This window comes from Pteropus medius, unplaced genomic scaffold, assembly GCF_902729225.1.
Source record: "Pteropus medius unplaced genomic scaffold, Ma_sr-lr_union100, whole genome shotgun sequence".
In the NCBI taxonomy this organism is placed as follows: domain Eukaryota; kingdom Metazoa; phylum Chordata; class Mammalia; order Chiroptera; family Pteropodidae; genus Pteropus; species Pteropus medius.
Window position 1 is genome coordinate 3,241,757 of NW_024351731.1, and position 21,092 is coordinate 3,262,848.

The 21,092-nt window shown below is 47.0% G+C and overlaps 1 protein-coding gene and 1 pseudogene across 1 annotated transcript in view; both read left to right on the forward strand.

Moving 5' to 3' along the window:
- Positions 1 to 21,092, forward strand: part of KHDRBS3 (KH RNA binding domain containing, signal transduction associated 3) — a 139,099-nt gene that overhangs the window by 77,252 nt on the left and 40,755 nt on the right. The window contains exon 6 of the mRNA XM_039845903.1: positions 829 to 1,024. Within this exon, the coding sequence (XP_039701837.1) occupies positions 829 to 1,024 (196 nt within the window). The remainder of the gene's footprint in view (positions 1 to 828; positions 1,025 to 21,092) is intronic.
- LOC120588896 (uncharacterized) lies at positions 7,953 to 8,071 on the forward strand (annotated as a pseudogene).

The window sequence follows — 21,092 nt, forward strand, 5'->3', positions numbered from 1 at the left end:
CGTGAGATTCAGTCATTTATTTCCGAGGATTAGTTCGGTTCATCCTAAGTGAGAGAGAGAGTTGATGTGCGGGCAGCACTTCGTGGGCTGCAGCCCTCCTTGTCTGGAGCACAGTGTCCGCGGGCGGGGGTCAGGGGGTCCTCTGTTCACTGGGTTAGCCGCAGTTTCTGTCCTCATTTCTTCAGAGACCTCGCACATTTCCTCCAGTGTTTGCCCGAGTTCAGGTGTTCTTACCGCTGCCTCGTTCCTTCCCCTCTGCCTTCAAGTCTCATATTTTATTTTACAAATACATGAATGGAAAATATTTTGTTCATCTAACTTGAAGATGGTATTTTAGATTATGGCGTAGTAGATTTGTTTGGTAAAGTACATTTTAGTCCCTCATGGAGTGACTGCTTACGTTTTGGTCCCTGGCTTTGCCGACTTAGCTGTGTTCCCAGACGGTTTTAAGATCCGTCTGGGCCTCTGGTGCCTTGTTCACGGACAAGCAGAATAAAGGCCCGCTTCATAGTGTCAGGGCAAAGGTTGGGTGGGACCTGGCATGACATCATAGCTTCTGGCTCTGTTTCCTAGCCAGAAACTGGTCTCGGAGCTTCTTGGATGTAACCATATTTATTGTGGCTGGACGTGTTGCCTAAATGACTTAACTTCTTTCCGGTAGACACCTGTTTCTTCTCTTGCTTTAGTTTTTACTTTGCATATGGTTCCCTTATTTCTTTTTACAGAAGTGTGGAACGTTGTTTTTTTCTGAGGTGTGAATGTATGTGAACAACGAGCGTTAGAGAACATGACGAATATTGCTAATCTGACCTCCGCCCTTGCTTGCAGGGGAAGGGGAGGAGCCACAGCCCGGCCAGTTGGCGTTGGTGTGCCACGCGGGACGCCGACCTCCAGGGGAGTCCTTTCCACGAGAGGGCCAGTGAGTCGGGGAAGAGGCCTTCTCACCCCCAGAGCAAGAGGGGTCCCCCCAGCTGGGTACAGACCTCCACCGCCACCCCCGTCGCAGGAGGCCTACGGAGATTATGTAAGTGAAGGGGTCAGGCGTCAGCTTTGGCGATCTGATTGGCGCGGTCCATATGTACGGTGGGGTGTGGCGCCGAGTATCCTCTGCCACCTGCCTTCGGGTCTGAGTACCCCACCTCGGTTCAGCAGCATGTATCGCGTGCCAAATAAGCCCTTGGTGCCAGAGCTATGAAAAACGGAAAAGAAATAACCTCTTCCATTGAACAGCTTAAATCTAAGATGTGGAAGATGAATTCGGATGGTGGGAGGTTCCAGACTGAGATCAAGGACACATTTTTTCAAGCTCTTACAGGATTTTAATGGAACTTTCTTTCCTACTCCTCTCCGGGTCGCCTCTTAGTAATCCAATCATTTAAAAAATAATTGCCTGCATATACCAAGCTGTTTTTTTGCCCTGAAGTGTTTCCACTTAAGCTCTGCTGCTGAATATGGATTCTTAGTGGAAAATCTTTTTAGTGAAGAAAACAAAAGTGCACAGTTTTTCAAATTAATGCAAATCAGCTTTTCATTTTACCATTCAATATAGTTCTTCGACACGGTTCATAGACTGACTTAACATAAGGGAAGGGAAGGAGAACCCTGAAAACTAAGTGGGGGGGCGGCGTGGAGGGGGGAGAGGAGTTCTTTATCAAGAACACAGACCCCCCGGGATTCTTCCTGTAACTTTTCGGTTTCCCAGCCAGGAAGAGCATCAGTAGTGGGTGGATGTTTCGCAGTAGTGATCGAAAGTATTAGAGAAAGAGCTGCCGTCGAGGAAAGGGAAGCAGTGTACGGGCGAAATGCGAGAACCAGCCGGTTTTCATGCTGTACCTCACTCAGGTCTCGTGCTAGGTGCTCAGCCCCCCTTTGCACAGTTTCTGGAAGGTTTCAGAAATCTCCCCCGGGCCACAGACAGCCTCTTCAGCTTCATCTGCAGCCGCTGGGAAGATCAAAGTCTTCCTCCTGGACATAGTGGACTTTTCGTGATTCCCTGATTATGCTGTGCTCTCTCAGGCTTCCAGACCATTCTCTGTCTGGAGTGCTCTTCTGCCTGTCTTCCCCCGACTCTCTCCCATGTGTCCTCCTGGGCTTTGGCGGTCAGAGCCGACCTACAGAGACATCGCAGATCTCTCCCTCATCTAGACTGTGCCTCTGGAAAGACAGGGAAGATAGCTTTTATCCCTCTGTGCTTGGCACAGAGCGTATACGGGGAGCCCAGTGAATTATACTTAACAGATCTCCTAATGCGCTTTCGCCATCTTGCCATACATCCGGGGAAGGACGTGGCCTCTATTTCTTCTCTTACATTTTCTTACAGCGGGACGTGTTCCTGTTGACTACTATTCTTACCAAACTTACGCTAATAATCATGCTTCAAGCTTTGCCACCAATGCCGAGTCTCTTGAGAAGAGCAGGACCGTGAGGCAGGGGGCATGCTGTTAGACTCCTTGTAGGTGAGCCAGTGTCCGTTCCCACCGCGTCTCACTGTGAATTCCCTTAACGTCTGGGTTAACGGAGACGTGGCTGGATGGTGTGGCGGTGGTTGTCACAGGCGGTGTGGGAGATGATCCTCCCCTTACTGCGCCACAGGTACCGTGCGAGTCGGGCAAGAGTTTAACTTCTTTGGCTTCACAACCCGCATGTTTCAGAAAGAGCTATTTATCGCCTTCCTTTTGCGCATTAATTCATCTTTCCGTTGAACCAAGACTGAGTGAATTCCTGCCGTGTGAACAAGACACACGTGTTCTCTGTCTCAGCACGTGTGGCATGCAATTAGATGGATACAAAGAAAGGTTTGTTGAAAGGTTAAAGTCCAGGGGAGGAAAAGGACTTTCAAGGCACTTTGCTTTTCTACTCGTAGCTCTGGTTTTTATTGATAAATGACAGGACAGGCATTAAAATAATTAATTCAGGAGTATTCTATTGAGTTAATTTTCTCCCCTTTCCTCCTACCACACTGGGTAACAGGATAGTGGCCGTCTGGAAGAATTCCGTGTCCTTCCAGGAGCAGACAAAGTTTGGAAGGTCAGGGAGGGAAAGGCAGCCTTCATCGTCTGCGTCCCTCGCTCCCACCTGCCACCCCGCCAGGCACTGCTTGTCACTGTGGCCGCAGTCCTGACACAGTCCCCACTCTTCCTGCCCCAGCGGTGTCACCTGCAGGGCGTGGTGGCCACATTTACCGTCTGCGTTTTAGTTTGGCGGGAGTGTGGCCATTTCATGAACTGCAACAGCAACTGACACACGCACGCGCACACACACGCACGCACGCGCACACACACGCACGCACGCGCACACACACGCACGTGCACACGCACACACACATGATTGTTTGCCAGCAGTCGCTCTCCCTGCCTCACCTCGCAGCTAGGTTCTGTCGGCCTCGTCTTCCTCCCCGGACCCAACTGTCTTTCGACGCCCTACCTCTGACTCCCTCTCACACAGTGTTACGGTCCCCGGCACATCCCCCGTCCCCGGTCGTTGGTCTCAACCATTTGAAATCCTGAAGATTGCTCAGCATGGGAAGGAGAAAAACCCAAACTTAAAAAAATATATATATATTTTGTTTGTTTGCGTGTTTCTAGGATTTTAGATCAGGTGGTCGCACTGTAAGATGTCCAACTCAGGAAGCGTAGGGTCCCAAACCCCAAAGTGGATGTCCTTCATGTGGTGGGTCCTCTTAAAATATACTGAAATAATTATTCCATTGAATAGAATAATCGTATACTAGGTTCTCAACTCCGTGAGCGTAGGGACCACCCCCCCATTCACCTGTGTATTCTCAGCACCTGCTATAATGTCTGGCCCATAGTCTTTAACAAACGTTTGCTTAGTGACCGAATGAATGAACGTTCTTAAGACTGCGTTTTAAAGAATTCCCGCCTCTGGGAAACACACCTTGGGGGCTTGCCATGTGGTTTTGCATTTGTTTTCACAGAGCAGTTTACGTATAACTTAATCGTTAGCCGGTGTCTGGGCAGCACGACCGTCAGAGCATGTCCGCTTCCTAGAGCATAAACTTCCAGGGAGAAGCACTGTGTCTCTTAATCAGTCTCTGGCCACAGGCACGGATTTTGGTGCATTGTAAGCGCTCGGTGAGTGTTTGCTGGACTTGGACTTGACTCCTTCCTGCCCCCCCCCACAGATCTAGTAACTCTCCCTAGGGAATGTCCCCCTGATCGCTCCCTAGTCGCGACTGGCCACCTGGCAGGAAGAAGTCGATGGTTGGCATTTGAGAAAGGACCCTCCCTTAGTCTGGTCAAAGGGCAGCGGTGGGTCACTACAAAGACGTGAGACTGTTTCTGCACAGTTCCCAAAGGGACACGGGTGTGCCGTAAATCTCATCTCAGCTCAGCTGTAAGAATGCACTTTCGAGTTTGTCATTATTGGGTGGGAAGCACCTCTCCACGGGCCTCTGTCCTGCACGTTACGTCAGTTCTCACGGCCCCTCAACGAGGCATCGCGAACCCATCGCATAAATGAGGACTGAGGCTGGGAAAGTCAGCGTCTTGTCCGGTCATGTGGCTGATGACGAGGGAGCAGAAGGGAGAGTCACACTTCAAAGCCTGTGTTCTATCGTGAATCAGTGTTTTATTAAGGACGAAAACAACAAAAACACAGTGCTCTGCTAGCTAGGATGATAGAACTGCCTCGTCTTTGGCAAAAATGTGGCAGCTCTTGCCCTGAGCAGGAGCGCTGTGAGAGGGTGACAGCACATGGCGTTAAGTGACCGCTCAGGTCCCTTGTAATTGCATAGTTCTCTGCTTTCAAGCTACCTTAAGTGGCTAAATGGAAATTGAGAACCGTTAAGAATGAGGTGAAGATTTTAACAATATAATAAACAAAGTGCCATGATTACATTAATTGGCAAATATTTAAATGGTATTTTTACTATTTAAGAATTTCAGAGCATCTCTGTGTTTTAAAAAGACTCGTCATTCCTTTGGAACTCAGAAATGTAATTTTTAAAGATCCCAAAATACACTCGTAGTGATAAAGGATTTGTTTCTATAGAAGTTGTGTGGTTATTTATAGCCAATTCAATTTACTTTTCATTTTAGCTTTCCTTTACCATTTAGTAACCGAGGCCGTTATATCCAGAGTAAAAGATGGAAAGAAATTGTATCAGTTGCTTATTTAAACCAAAAATGGGATAAATCTTATTCTTTCAAATCCCGCCACAACTGCCTTTTTGAGAAAGTATATATTTCAGTCCTTAAAGTACTCAAGATTCTTCAGATTGTGTGTATAAAAATGGAAGTATCCCAATATAGTTTTAGACCCAATAAAAAATCAATGGTATATCTTAAAATTATTTTTAGTAATTAGTTATAGTATATCCATTCTAAGAATGCGCTTTATTGGCCCAAGCGAGAAAGGCTGATAATTTGAAGGTATTTCCTTGTCAAAATGCGCCTATTGAAATTTGACTGATTTTTCTCAAGGTGGGTTGTGAAAGTATTTGATCATTTATAATGCCATCTGAACCAACTGTTCTTCATCAGAGTCACTGTCACAAAATATTCCCTGAGCATGTATCATTGAGAAGAACATCTGTTAGCAAATGAATCTATTTGATTCTGAGAAGATTATTATTATAAGGGTACATAGGACATACACAGCAACCGTTTGAGTAGAATGGGCTAACCGTTGGTGAGACCAAGTCCCTCTTTCTATGAATACTTGTCTTTTAAGAATTGCTCTAAGAAAACAAGGCAATTCAGCCTAATTAACATTTTTCCAAAAAAGAAGAAAACAGATAGTGATGTGTTTTCAACCATTTGAGTATAAATTGGGACCTTCTGCTCTGTTTTTAACTTAGTAAAATTAGACATAATTACAGTAACTTCTCATCTCTTTTTTGAGAACAAGAAGTACCTCTTTCCAAAATGACATTGATTCATTACTTTATGAACAAATAATTAAATAACTGACAAATTAATTAGTGTTACCCAGAATACAGTCAGCGAGAGCACTTTTAACAATTCAGAATGTTGGTGTAATTACACAGAGAGATAAGTTTGATGCTTCCTGGCAGAGCCCAATTTGCATATGAATTTCAAAAGTGAAACTGCATTTGATAAATCGCTTTCGACTCTCCTACGAAAAACGCACACATTCTGAATAGATGCATGTTCCCCAGACACTCTGCAGGGTAGTTTTATTTACTAAAGTCTTGTCCATTTTCATCATTTCACCTAAAATTTATATGTTAAGAACTAGTCGAAATCTCTGTCTGAGCCCTGTCTGGTGTCACCCTCCCGTGCTCATCTCTCCCTGTATGCCATGCAGGCCCGGCGAGGGCCGTGGGACAGGCCGACACAGAGGGCCTCGTCTTCCCCAGAGCCCTGGTCACGGTGACTGGCACCACCACGTAGCCAGGCTCCCAGGGTCCCGCTGGCTCCTCTTCTTCATTCACTGTGACCCTGTCTTCCCCCTTCTCCATAGATGACAGTTGCGTCTCCAGGTCGACGACATCGTCACTGCATTCATCATGAGGCTCGTCCTCCTGAGGAAGAAGTCCTGCCAGCCTCCCCGCGTGAGCTCACGTGCTCATCGCACCTGTGCGCGGCACAGTTTGCAGCTGTTTGTGTGTGGGCTGGTTTTCGTGTCTGGCCTCTCTCACGAACTTGCAGTCTGCGTTCACCCTTTCGTGCCTCCCACCTACCATACAGTAGCCATTCCATAAACACTGGTTGTTGAGATGGCAGGTGGACGGATGGATGGACAGACAGGCAGACAGACGGTTGCCATGGCGCACTTCGTTGCCCGCCTCCCCCCCTCCTGCTTTTCGTCTTCCCTCAGCCCCGGTTCCTGCCCTTAGATAACGTGCTCTTCCGAGCTGTTCCGGTGGACTTGCTGGTATCAGTGTCTGATAATGCTGTTCCTCCCCCACCAACCCCGAGCCCCGGAACATGAGAACTTAGTGTGCACGTCTAGAAGGCCCTCAGGCTCTCCAGGATGAAGTCGAGATTCTTCCAGGTGGCGTTGGAAGGCCTTGGCGACCGTCCTGTCTGACTAAGCTCAGCCTCAGGTCCTCTGCGTCCCCCCTCCTTCCCCACCCCCACCCATCCCCTCGCACCCCAGCCACGTCCGTCCCAGGGCCTGGGGCGAACCAGGGCGTGGGCCCCGTATCACTCTGCGTGCGCCGTTGCTTCTCTCCAGGCCTCCTCCTTCTGTCCCTGACAACTCTTCGTACTGTTTACTCTTGAATCGTGACACATTCCCGATCCTAAATGGGCGTGGCCACCGGCATCTTTGCCGCTCTTGGCACCTGCCTCTGCGTCTACGTACTCGTCTTTGTCCTCAGTAGCCTGTGGCTTCCTTTAGGGCAGGCACTATTTATTTTTTTAATCTCTGTTTTCCCAGAGCCTATCACAGGGCCTGACATTTCGGAAATACCGAATGAACACGTGGAGGAAAACCTAACTAATTCTGTCATCCCGTGTGTCACGTGCACTGTTAAACATACTTAGTGGAATGACATTAAGTATCTCAGGCCAAATTTAGCAAACATATCATGGCTCATTTAGTGAGCTAAAAAATATGCAATACGTAAGGTGAATATTTTCTGAGAGGGGTGATATTTGGTTCCCAATTCCACTTCTTGTCACTGTCACCATCTAGTTCTTTCTGTGTAAATTATTTAACCTTTTGGGGCCTTAGTTTCTAAATCAGCAGAATGGAGGTGATGGTGCTTTCCTGAGCAGGCTGGTGGGTTAGACCACGTGCTGCCTTAATGTCTGTCCCAACGTGAAAATTCTATAATGCGTGTTTTCTGAAATATGCTGTTTTCACTATCACTCTGAATATAATTTTTCTAATAAGGAACTGTAATTTTTTATCAAGTACAAACCTTGATATTAAAAGGAAAGTCACAGAATAAATAAACATTTTAATGTGAGGAAACAAGCTAAAATGAGTGGGTGTGAATCTTTTGAATTCTAAAACAAGTCTCCGGCTGTGCTACCCTGAACAAGCCCGATCCCGTCTGATCTCGGAAGCTAAGCAGGGTCCGGCCTGGTTAGTACTTGGATGGGAGACCACCTAGGAAGACAAGGTGCTGCAGGCGTAAAAAATAAATAAATAAATAAATAAACAAACAAACAAATAAATAAATAAATAAATAAAAATAAGAGATCGTAAGCTGATGAGGTCCTTGCAATCCGTGAGGTCAGCCAAGGGTTGCCTTGCCTAAACAAATAAAAAATAAAAGTTTTGAAAAACATTTTAAAACATGAGTTTTTTAAAATGCAGAGTTACTATTCAAGATATATAAACTAAAATTGCCTTAGAAATTCTAGTCACGTTATTTTCTAACTCGATTACTTATGACTGCATCAGCCATCTATCCATAGAAGTGTTTACCATGCACTAATGTCCCTTGGTATCTTAATGCTGTGTAATCATTCTAAGCTTTTGAGCCTGAGCTGATGGCTTAATCACCTTTCAACATAAGTATGTTAGGGCTTTCTAGATGAAGTCATCCAGATTCATCAGAATATGAAAGCTTTTTCAGTTATAGCAGGTCCTCAAATAACATCTTTTTGTTCAAGGTCATTTCATTATAATGTTTATGAGAAAAAAAAAATGCCTCTGGCTGGGACCACTGTGCAAAATTTGCACATTCTCCCCACGTCCAGGTGGGTTTTCTCTGGGTGCTCCATTCCCCCCACCTCCCACATCCCCAGGCCATGTGCGTTATTGGGTGCATTGTGTCCAGGTGGTCGCAGTCTGTGAGTGGCCCTGTGGTAGCAGGGCATCCTGTCCAGGGTGAGTCCCGCCTTGCTCCCTGAGCTGCTGGGACAGGCACCAGCCACCTGTGATTCTGAACTGGAGCGAGCAGGTTGCAAAATCATTCTAACTTGTTTTTATTCATCTTTCTTAACTGTATATATATAGCTGACACTTAGTTCAGTGTTTAATATTAGAAATGGTTTGGGTCTTTATTTGGAAGTTTGCTGATGTTTCGTGATCAGAAATACGCCTTAGGAAATTAACTCGTGTATATCGATTAGCCTGTGGTCAGATTGGTTTCGTTATACATCATTTCTCTTAAAGTCACAGTTTCCAAGAACCTATTGATGACGTTGAGGACTGACTGTACTTAATATGCTCTGACTATCCAGCTTTGTGCACTGAACAGGACGTGAAATTGTCCCCCCATGGTGTACCCGGGCTGCTGGAGGGAGGTGGGGTCGGCCGCGGAGGAAGGGCTTTTGTGGAGCTCACCCTCTGCCTTAGGCACACGTTTTTAAACGAGGCCTTGGAGGCTCCTGGATGCCGTGCTGCAGCCTGAAGTCGCAGAGCCTCGCGCATCCGCCCACAGCGCCCGTGTGCTCACCTCCCCGGTCCCCTAGCCAGAACGGGTGGCAGTGGGGTCTGGGTGTCCGTCATCAGGAACGTCCCCACAGGGACATCGGTGTGGAGTAGAACATCTTCCTTACTCTGCTGCCCCAGTCCTCATGGATTCACGGCCACGGAGCACAGATGACGAAAGTGACCTGGACTGTCCAGCGACCACATGGGTGGAGAGTGAGCGAACCGAGACTCAGTGCCAGACCCGCGCACCCCTCATCTACAGCCGTCACCCCCAGCGTTCCAGCCGGGTCAGCGCTGTGGGCTGGAGGAAACGTGGAAACGAGTGAAACGGGCCTCTTTCCAACTGCCCCCTTCTCTGGCCTGTCTCACTGACTGTAGAAGAGCCTTCTAGAAGCTTCTTTGTAAAATCATCAACTTTGGTCTTCAGGCCAGAAGTTAGTGCTTTCCTTAATGATGTGTTTGGGGGGACTGTCATCCTGCGTTAGCCTCCTAGTATTTTTCTGATTCAGTCGTCACAGGAAAACGGCGTACTCTTCAACTTTTTAAAGTTAATGGAAGAAAAGGCAGCTGCCGTTTCCTGGATGTTTAATTTGTACGAAGATTACTGAGCGGGGCACTCGTCCTGTTTCATCTTACTTAATTCTCACGTCACTCCCGTGAAGGGAATATGAGTCCAGCCAGCTGGGGCTCAGAGAGGCTGACTGATTTTTCCCGAAGTGTACTTTGAGTGATAAACTCCACGTGCCCGTACTTCCCCACAAGCTCTCTGCATAGATCTGCGGCAGCTTTAAGACAACACCGTGAGATTAGTACTTTTTCAAGGGCACGTGGCTGATGAGGGCAGAGCTGCAATTTAAAGCCCAGCAGTCTGGCTCCGGGGCCCACATTCTTCACCAAGACCTGAGCAAACCAGCTTCAGCGAATTCAAACGCTGTATTTGCAAACGGACCAGCTGACAAGTGAAGGAGAGAAAAATTATTCCATCGCTTTCGACATAAACGACGCTCTTCAAAACTCAGAGCAGGTGGTACGTGCTGAAGTCGTCACCGGTTTCACCAGCCCTTCTGCAGCTACTGCAGGGCGACTACCCCCGGTCAACGGGATCCAGGTTTGGAGCATCAAAGGAGGTAGTTTTGAAAAGTGGGAGCAGAGATCTCTGAGCCTCGTGTTCTGCTCGTCTTTGCTGCCTGTTCTGTAGCATCATGGCTCAGTAAAGCTATGAAAGATGAACCCTGCCTTAAGAAAGACGCTATTGCTGCCATAAATGGTGTCCCCCTGTGGAACATGGGAGCACAGGGACCGCCACTTCCTCCTTCGGCATCAGAATAAAGTCTTCTGAAATGTTGACGGCTAAGAACACCAGTGAAGGTCTTTAGGGAAAGCCATATTTTTTTTAAATGTATGTGCAGTTCTTTAATCTAGATTTTGTTTAAAGACTCAGTGAAGTCACACTCCTTCTCATTCTTTGGAGAGCTCACCTGAAGTTTTAATTATCTGACTAGTTTGGGGATTTTGTGCAGATGAGGGTCGTAGCAACGGCAGAATGTCCCTCTGCAGCGACTACTGGCGTAGATTTTTGACAGTTAACTAATCTCCAAACTGCTTCAATTATCCTGTTTTCCATAGTGAGAAATTAAATTAAAACAGAGTACAGATTGTGAAAAGGTTATTTATGAAAATGCATTTTAAATGTGAATTGAAAAGCCTAGGGACACCTTTTTATTTTAGATAAAAAGATGAAGATTCTGTAATTTTTTTTTACATCCATTTTACCAGAAGCAAGAATAAGAGTCATATGCAATTTACTTGAAATTTCTGTCAGGAGCTTCACAAGTTGATCTGTTTTCTAAATGCCTGAAAGATTGACCTATTTTAGAAATGTAAAACTTGAAATAATTTCACATTTTAAATTTATGAATACGGAAGGTTATTTTAAGTTTTGTTTTTTTCAATTAATTTTTTTGGTAGCGTTAGTTAATAAAATTACATAGGTTTCAAGTGTACGCTTCAATGATATATAATCTGTATATTGCATTATGTGCTCACTACCCCAAGTCAAATCTTCTACCTTCATATATTTGACCCCCTCTCCTTACTTTAAACAAAATAACCCCCCAAAAAGGTGGTTTATGAAGGGAGTGGAGGTCTGAAGTCAGCGTCGCTGAGGCCCGGGAAGCAGACGCTGCCTCGCGAGGCAGACTCGCCAGAGCAAGGTGGCCGGGCAACAGCGGCCGTGTCGGAGCCAGTGTGCGGCATGCTCCATCTTCCTCAGGTGGGTGAGCCTGAGGCGGGGGCCGGGGGACCCCGCAGCATCGCTGGGTTAATCCTCTCACCTTGAATGCCCTGCAAGAACCCGCCATCTCAGTTTTCTCATTTTGCTCGAGCATTTAATCAGCATTCGCAGAACTTAGTCCTTCCTTGCCTTCACGCAGGTCAGAGTCTAGGAAGGAACGCACTCATCATCCTCCCTAGGGGTCCTTCCGGAATCCCCTTCATTCTCTGTTCCCTGGGTGCGTGTGTATATATCCTATTTAGGGTACTTATCTTGGCACACCACGATCACTCCTTTATTTGTCTTACCGTTTCCTGTTGCATGTAAAGTTATCGATGATAGGGGCCGTGCCTTTTTATCCATAGGGTCCAGCATGTAATGAGTAATCAATGTTTGACTTCTTGGTACAGAAACAAAACACAGTTACTACTCAGGGTAGGAGCACCTGTGATCGACTTATGCACGGAATATTTAGGGAGGACAAAGAGGGAAGACTAACCACTTGATGGAATGTGGGAAGACTTTCTAGAGGAGACAGTACTTAAACAGGGAAGAGGATGAGACACATAGAAGGTACTGGTGTGTACAGCGACAGGCCGAAGAGGTTCGGCGGTGCTATATTGTTGATAATGTCGATTACCATGTTTGTACTTTTATTTTGATTCTGTTCACTTTGTTTACAGGTAGAATAGAGTGTGACGTACATGACAGGACATGGAGTCGTAAAAGTCTTCAGGGCTAAAGCAGTTTAAAATAGTACCACATCGTCGAGTTGGGCGATACAAGTTAGAAGGCCCGCTGGCCATCTAGTGACGTCATCACAGTACGGGGCCTGACCCTCCGTTTTATAGGAAAAGCAACATATCACAATGGTGACAGGCAAGGTCGGCAGCCAGGCCGACTGGTTTCGGATCTGTGCTGTGCCTTTAATTGCTGTGTGACCTTAGGTAAGTTGCTTAACTGCTCTTTGCCTCAGCTCCTAATCTGGAACTAAAACGGAAGTATTAGTGCTTGTCACATGAGGTCGTCATGAAGTTTAGAGAGACGATCATGTGGAGAATATTTTAAAAAACAGTGCCCGACACCTGAAAAGTGATAGAGAAGTATTTTTATAGTTGGCTTAGAAGTCTTATTTCTTCCGTTTACCAATGTGGCTCGCTTTCCGAGCAGACTCTTGTTAATGAGTATCTGTGTTTCAGATATTCATGCATGAAAAGCATAGTATCCAGTACTATTCACACCCACCAGAATGATTAAAATTAGAAATCTCACTTCAAACGTTATCTAAAAGGGGTTTCGATAGGAAGTCTCACCTGCTGTCGCGGGAAGGTCCGTTGGTACAAGTGCTTCAGAGAAAGTGTCTGCTGCTGTCTGTTCAAGCTGAACACAGGCCTCCCCCGAGTCCAGCGATCCTGCTCCCGGGGACACCCAGCGGGGGCGCACGCACGGCCGCACCGGGAGACTGATGCGGGGGCGCGTAGGCACTGCTGGGAGGAAGCACGGTCCCCGTCACCGCTACAGCGGGCCAGCGACTTGGAGCGTGGTCACATAGGCCAGCGTTTCCAAGCAGCGGCGAGGAACTGGCTGTCAGCTGCTGCGTACAGCAACGTGGACGGATCGAGTGGAAGGAACCGGCACGAAGTCGTCACTACTGTGACTCCGTCTCTGGAAAGCTCAGGAGGAAGGACACCCCGCTCACGACGCCGAATCTGGGCCCGTGGTGCCCTCTGGCAGGACATGGGAGCTGAGGACGGCGCAGGGCCTGCGGGGTTGTCGATGTCCCATTTCTCGATCGGGGTTCTGGTGACAGAGCCCTGCTTAGTTGGCGAAAATTCACCAAGCTGTGCATTTAGGATTCATACCTTTCTATGGCTTATTTTGTGTTTGATCCAAAAATTTAAAAATACGATCACAAGCAAATATAAATTCTCTCTGGAGAAAGGTGAAAGCTTAGGCCTTCGATTATGTCTGTACCTTTACATCTCTAATTGCAAGCACCTGATCGGAAGGGGCAGGCATGCCGGCAGGCTCCGTGAGAAGAAACCCAGAAAGCCATAGAAACAGGCCACAGTGGATGCGGACGGCAGACGCCAACTTTAAAATAACTAAGCTCGTTATAATCAAGGAATTAACAGATGAGATTGATGATCTAAGCAAAGAACTGGAAAATGTGGAAAATGTAGATATTCTAGAACTGAAAGATATGAAAAAGAACTGAAGTGGTTCTAATAGGTCGGACGCGGATAAAGGAGGAAGAAGGGAGCTGGACGTGAGTCCGGTGAAGAGAAGGATGGAGACCTGGACCGCAGCGCCGCCCCGCGAGGCCGGAAGCCTCCAGGGGCCACCTCGTCCGTGTAGGGCCCGAGGCCCCTCGTGGTCGGGCTCCTGCGCGTCCCCCCTGGCTCGCTCTGCTGCACCCTCTCTGCATTTCATCACCTTTGTGCTTGCTGTTCCTTGACCTGGGCCGCCCTTGCCGCCCCCCAGATCTCCATAGCGGCTCCTTGGCGCCTCGCATTCCCGTGCGGTCTCTCTTCTGTGACGACTCCTCCGGCCGCCCCGAGACCTGGAGCCTCTTCGGTACTGTGTCGCCGGTGCTTAGAACACTGCCTGGCACGTAGCAGGCATTCAGCCGCACCTGTGTCCCAGGGGGGAATGGGAAATGCGATATAACACGTTTAACATGACGTAGGTAACGTGGGCTTCGGAGAGTTTGGTTGTTCCCCGTTCTCCATCTTTGTGGGGTTTCTGGGTAGATTTCGTTTTCTTTCGTTTTCTGTTGGCAGTTTTTCCTTCCCTTGTTCGTGGGGTTTCTGGGTTAACTTCCGTGTTGTTTTCTTTTCCTTTATGTTATTTTGAACACCTCGTCAGATCCAAACAGATCTAATTCTAGCTCAGAGATAAACCGTGAGAAGAGGACGCATTCTATGAATAATTGACAGAGCTGTGTTTTTAGAAGCCGTGTCTGAGTGTGGACAGAATCATAGCTAAACCGTGGTCAGCCGTTTCTTTATCAAAAACCGCAGCGGTTCATACTGGTATTTGCAGGCTGTGGAAATGCAGACGTCGCAGTTTAGACAATTTTAGGAATTTATCACATTCTACAGAAGACAAATGCCTGGATAGTGCTGATGTTTTCCTGGCCTACGAGCACAAGAGTGTGAAAGGGGTAGATGTTTAAATAAAATGAAACCACCTTTCATTTTATTTATAGGCGAGAGCTGTGCCAGGCAGCTTTCATAAATATATTCCTAGCTCACTCCTCCCACAAGCACTGGGAAAAGTAGCCAGGGTGTGGATTGTGATTTCCACTGGCAGCTTCTAGCATCGGGGTTCAGGGAGGTTAGGTGATGTCTGCAAAGCCACACAGCTCCCACGAGGCCGTGCCGGAGTCTGAATACAGGCGTCAGACCGCGGATACAGGTGTGTCCCTCACAGCCGTCAGTGAACACCTGGGGATGTCATTTGCTGGTTGAAGTAATGATGTCATTTTAATGATTATGAGAAAGATTCTTATTTAGAATTATTAGGAAGATGTGATTTTGTCTTTAATTACGAAGTAACTTGGTTATGTGCTCTGTTCATGGTCATTGGTGACACTCGACAAGGATATTATTACTCCGAACCCCGGCAAAAATGAATTTCTCAAAACCCTGTTTTTAGCTAATCTTTCTTTCGTAAACCCAAAATAAGCTTTTAACACTGTATTGTATATGAAAACTTGTTACAGTTTGAAATGACCAGATAGCACCCTAATTTAAGTGAGGCCTTACATGGGGTAATTGTTTTTTTCCCCAAAGGACTGAAACCTGAAGCATTTTTAAAATCACTGTCTTTTGTAAATTCTTCTGTCTGTTTGAAATGGTTTTCCCCAGCTTAAATGTTATGCTTGATTTTACTTGTGACAGAAATAGAATTAAATAGGTCATGCTGTTTCCTTTATCCTAGAAAATCTCTTCTTTTCAAAGCAGGATTTCTTTAGTATTTGGCCCTGTGTCGGCTGGAGTTTGTAGGTCGGGAATGGAAAATGCAGACTCTGCCTGCGTTAGAACAGTTTCTCGTACTGAAATGAAGCTCTAGCATCTACTACGTGTCCAGGTCAGCCTGGCAGTTAAACTCTGTTCAGACGTCCTCTTTGACAAAGATAAAAACTCAGAGGTGTAGCTCGATGCATAAGCAAGAATGTGTGTTAACGTACGTTTATTTCTCGCCCATGTTTGTTCACTATTTTTAATAAGGTTGCTCTGACTTTCAGAAATAGAATACAGACTTTTAAAGGGAAATGTCTGGCTGAGGGCAGGGAATGTAAGATGGACAGGTAACGTTGGACAGAAGAATTCAGGTGAAGTCTCGTTATCAAAATGTACAATATTTTAATAAACATTGCATTTTATTTGACAATAGCCCACTGATGTGCATTCATCTTTAAGAAGCTATCACTCTGTTTCCTGGCACTTATTCTGTAATTAGTTCTTTCCTTCATGCATTCACCTGTTCATCCATCCGGCAGACACTGCTGTATGCCTCCCGTGTGCCAGACATTGGGTATCCAAGAGAACGAGGCCTGGCCCTTACCCTTGGGACCTGGCAGACTGGGTGTGGGGGGTGCCGGGGAGGCAGGAAGGAGGCAGAGGAGTCATCGCAGGCACCGTGGCTGCAGGCTGGGGCTGGCAAGCGAGCCGGAGGTCCGCTGGCGAAAGGCCCGAAAGGCGACATCAGAGGAGTCGCAGCACGAGGCCCCTTACATGGGGCCACAGCCTCCGGCGTGCTGTCTCCAGGTGACTCACCAAGGGCAGGTCTTTGAGAGGCTTGCCTGGCAGGCAGCTCTGGAGGGAGGCTTTGCCAAGGGAGCTCCGGGGGCATGAGTTGGGGCCTCGTGCCCGTCCAGTGGGGCACCTCCGAACGGCTCCAGTGCAGTCACGGTGAGAGTGGAGAGAAGAGGTGCGTATGAGAGAGATTTAGGAGATGAGAACGAAAGGTTCACGGGCCAGGTGGGGTGATCGTGGGGTGGTAAAGCAGGGGACACTGACTCCGCAGGCGCACGTGCCATCAGAGGTTCTTAGCGTGTCGTTAGCGATGTGTAGCTCCAGTCCGGCCGCGCTCGCGGGTACAGGAGCCCGCTTTTAAAGCGCCACAGAGGGGATGAAGCACCTTTGCAGTGCACGTTTGTAACGTAGGGGAGCTCTGTCCAGCTTCTTCCCGAGGAAGTTCAGTAGGTTGCGTAAAACGAACAGGCTCACTCTGCCCATCTCCTCCCTGTGCATCATCTGAGGACCGGCGGTGACGTCGGCAGCGGAAGCGGGACTCGGCGGGCGTTCCCTCTGGAGGCATCCGACCCAGCAACCTGCTGGCCAGGGACTGAGCAGGCCTGACTGTGCTTCAGGCACCAGTCCTGCTCTGTGGCAGAGAGCAGGTGAGACACAGCTCGCTCTCCTCGTGTCTGGTGAGGCCGAAAGTCGGTCGTCTCTATGCAGTGACGGTGCTGTGCATATCTGGTCCCTCACTGGCAGACCAGTGGCTGGTAGGCTGGTTTTGTGGGGCTGAGAAGATGTGATGGCAGAGGAGACCGATTCAAGCTCCATGTTGAAAAATTCACTAGGCAGGAGGACAGAGACTCGTACGAACAGCACGTGGACTGGAAGTAATTGTATTTGAGGCACAGGACACGGCGAAAAATGAGGCTGACACGTAGACTGGGCTCCTGTCTCCAAGGAGAATGTTCTCTAGGAGAAAATATAGAAATGCGAGAAAATACCCAAAGATTTTAAGTGTAAAGAAAATCGTTCACCACATCAGCACAGCCAGTGGGGAGGTAGTGAGCTCCCCGTCCCAGACCGCGCAAGCTTTTTAAGGGTAGGTTCTAAGCTTACCTGTGGGATGGGGCTAAATCTGTAACACTCCTGAAGACTAGATGTTTGATCCACTCAATTAGGCGTTAGCTTGTAAACAATGCATTCGCTATTTTTTAAAATTTCTACTCTAGCCACGGAAGAATCTAAAGAGGGATATCATAATGTCAAATTATATACGAAGAAAAAAAAGCAATCAGTAGTTGGGAACTCTGGAAAATAAGAGCAGTAGGGAGAAAAGTTGGGGGAGGCACTTGACCTCAGATCGCCCGGACCTCACACAAAAGCCGCGTGTCCACGGGCTCTTCCCCAGCTCCGCCACCCCCGCCCTCCATTGTGACCCTTGGTTGAGTCGGTCCCTGGTTGACCTGGGCCGGTGTTCTCAGCCGGGGGCCTCCTCGCCTGCCTTGCCGTGAAATAGCAGGTGATCAGCGGAAATGTCCGGTTTCCTCCCGGAAACTGACACATTTATTCGCAGCCACTCGGCTTTTCCTCCTCTGCACCCGTCCGTGCCCTCTCTGTGCCTCCGTGGTTTTTTTCAAGTGTCGTCCATAGAACAAAAAATGCTTGTAGTAATGGGGGGGGATACACCCCCACGGCCACTTCCATTGCGAAACCATTGCGAAAGCAGTCTTGTTTCGAGAATGGCGAATTTAATGTTTTAAAATCTTTAATGCGAAAATAACGGAAGTCAATAATTCAGTAACCTAACCAGTTCGAAAATTGAAATTGCCAGCATTGTGATGTCTGACAGAGTGATTGAACAAGGCATGGGTGACATAATCGTAGATTTAAGACGGTCTGATACTTAACATTTTAGTTACTTGAGAGAGTGCCAGTCATTTAGAATATGGGTTCTTTCAATAAGCACAGGAAGGGAATCCTTCGTTTTGCGAAGCCATATTCTTTTCACGCTGCTAACAAATGACCGAAGGAACCATCAGCTCCGCATGTGCCACACGCGTCCACCTCAGCGACCTAGCTGCACGGGTAGCCCGCTGGGTCGCCCGCGCTGTGCCACGCCCAGACGCCGCTGTTCCCTGGGCGAGACCGACACGCGCAGGGGATCCTGCCACTCAGAATCCAAACCCAGGCGCCTTACCTCGGTCGTTCACGATGTGGCTTACGGGTCTCCCAGTCTCGTTGCCGTCCGCTCCTCCATCGGCACCCGGCAAGGAACCCACCCCAAGCGTCCTGCTTCTCCGGATGAGAAGGGTTCTCTCATGTCTGTACCCCATTGTTTTGCACCTGTCGTTCATTCTAATTTTTATTTTTAATGGATCTTCCTGGCTGCTTCTGCTCTTCTCTGCTTCGAAAGTAAGACCTGACGTCGATACTTCTGGGAAATGCCCTTCTCTCTCCCTCCCTATCCCTTATCGGTCGGTTCCGTGCCTCGGGCACTTGCCGTGTCCATCACTGTTCTCTCCGTAACCGTCTGTCGTCTCTGCCACCCCTCCTCACACCAGTGTCCTCACTAGACAGGTGACACCCCTTTTCCACCCGTGATGTCTAGCGGTGTGCCGGGCCCAGTGTAGGTGCGGAGTGAGGGTGTTTTGTTTTGTTTTGTTTTTTAATATATGAGGTTACTTATTTCATTAGGAACGGCTGCTTCTTTTAATGTATTATTTTGCCAGAAGTATAAGTCATATCTGCATGATGCTCCTTATTTAAAGTCATTTCAGTTTTTTTTTTTTTTTTTGGGTGGAGGGGGATTTTTTTTGGTTTATATTTTGTCTGACTGCTCTCTCCGACCCTGCATCGCTCGTGGAAAGATCATAGCCAAATTAGTAATCCAGCTTCGTTACTGCAAAGGACCTTATGGCTTGTGTATTATGTCCTAACTGGATTCTTGACTTCCAGTCTTCCCCTGTTTAACGACTCTTCATTTTATAGTCTAGTCTACCTTGTGTCCAGACGACTGGACACATAGCTTTCCAACAAATATTCAGTTCCTCCTTTGTGAAAAAAAATTTTTTAATTCAGTGATCATTTAAAAATTGCACAAGCTTTAACCCTACAAAGGCAGTGCCGTCCCTTCGTGTTAATATGTATTTTACAAAGTCGAAAGCATTTCTCACTTCCTATTTAGATATCACGTGATCCTTAGTCATATAAACCGTGGTCCGATATTTAGTAGGTGTTTCTTGAAAAGAGAATAAGGTAATCACTTTAAACCTAGTATTTGGCTCGTACCCTCGCACGTGGCGGCTTTTGAGGTTCTCCATTGTGCATCATTTGAGAAACCTAGCAAGAGAGGTTTGTGTGGATAACGTTTCATTATAGTAGTTAACAATATAAGCTATCCTTGATGAAGTTCTTAGTACGTGTCAGGCATTTTGCTTCCCTTCTAGATACTTAGGAAGGGTTCACATTTTAGAGGTAAGGAAACAGGTTCTGATAAAGTGAGCGGACCTGCCTAAAATCACAGTAAATTACGGGGGGCCATCAGACTGTAGGTCTTTTCTCTTACCTTGACCACGTTTCTCCACTTTGCGAGGTCTGGTGGTGATCATTAAATTGATTAGCATTGATAATTCTAATGTTCCAAGATATTTACGTGTTATTTTTAGGCCCATTTAAATGAAATACCAGTAAGTGCAAACTCGCTAGGGAATGGACTAACCCCAGAAACTTAAAAAATCAGTTTTAGGGGTAAGATTCACGCTTTCACGCATGTAAATGTCATTAAGTAACATATCTAATTTGATCTTATCGAGATTATTTCTTATACGGTTATTTCTCTGGACTTTTTTGAATTCCGCAATACTTTTTAAATAACCGGAGAGTGCTTGTAGTATCTGCAGAAAGTCCTCAGTTTGAAATCTGTCCCCAGCAGAACTGGGAGGAGGGCGGCTTTTGCCCTTGTTGGCTTGTCTTTTTGAGCTCTAAGAGTTCTTCAAATATCCTGAATACTAGACCACTATCAGATATGTGATTTGCAAATATTTTCTCCCATCCTATGGCTTATCTTTTAACTTTTTTTTGCTAGTGTCCTTTAGTGCATGAGTTTTAAATTTTGGTAAAGTCCATTTAATCTGTATTTTCTTTGGTGGTCTGTGCTTTTGCCGGCACACTAAGAAATTTTACCTGAAACACTCCTTTTAGAGTTTCTTGTTGAACATATCTCTTAGTTTTTGTCCACCTGGGAATGTCTGAATTTTTGCATTTTTGAAGGATGGTTTTGCCAAGTATAGATTTCTTAGTCGACAATCTTCTTCTCTGGGTCCTTGGAATATGGAATCCCATTGTCTTCTGTCCTCGTGGTTTCTCTGGAGACACCAGCTTTTGATATGATGAGCTTCTCCTGCCCGTGGTAAGTGGCTTCTCTCTTGCTGATTTTTCTCTGTGTTTCACCATTTTGAAGGCAGTGTGTCTAGGTATGAGTCTCTTTGAGTTTATCCGACTTGGAACTTGTGGAGCTTCTTGGTTGGGGAGATGAAAGTTTTTCATCGAATCTGGAAGTGTTTAGCCATTATCCCTCCAGATAATCTTGCGGCTCCTTTCTGTCCTCGCCTGGTTCTGTCTGTGTCTCCATGTTCGGCGGGGTCCCCCAGGCCTCTGAGGCCCTGTTTATTTCCCGTATCCTCTTTCCCCCTCTTCCTCGCACTGGATAAGCTGGAAAATAAGTGATTGATTTTCACAGCCACTGGTTC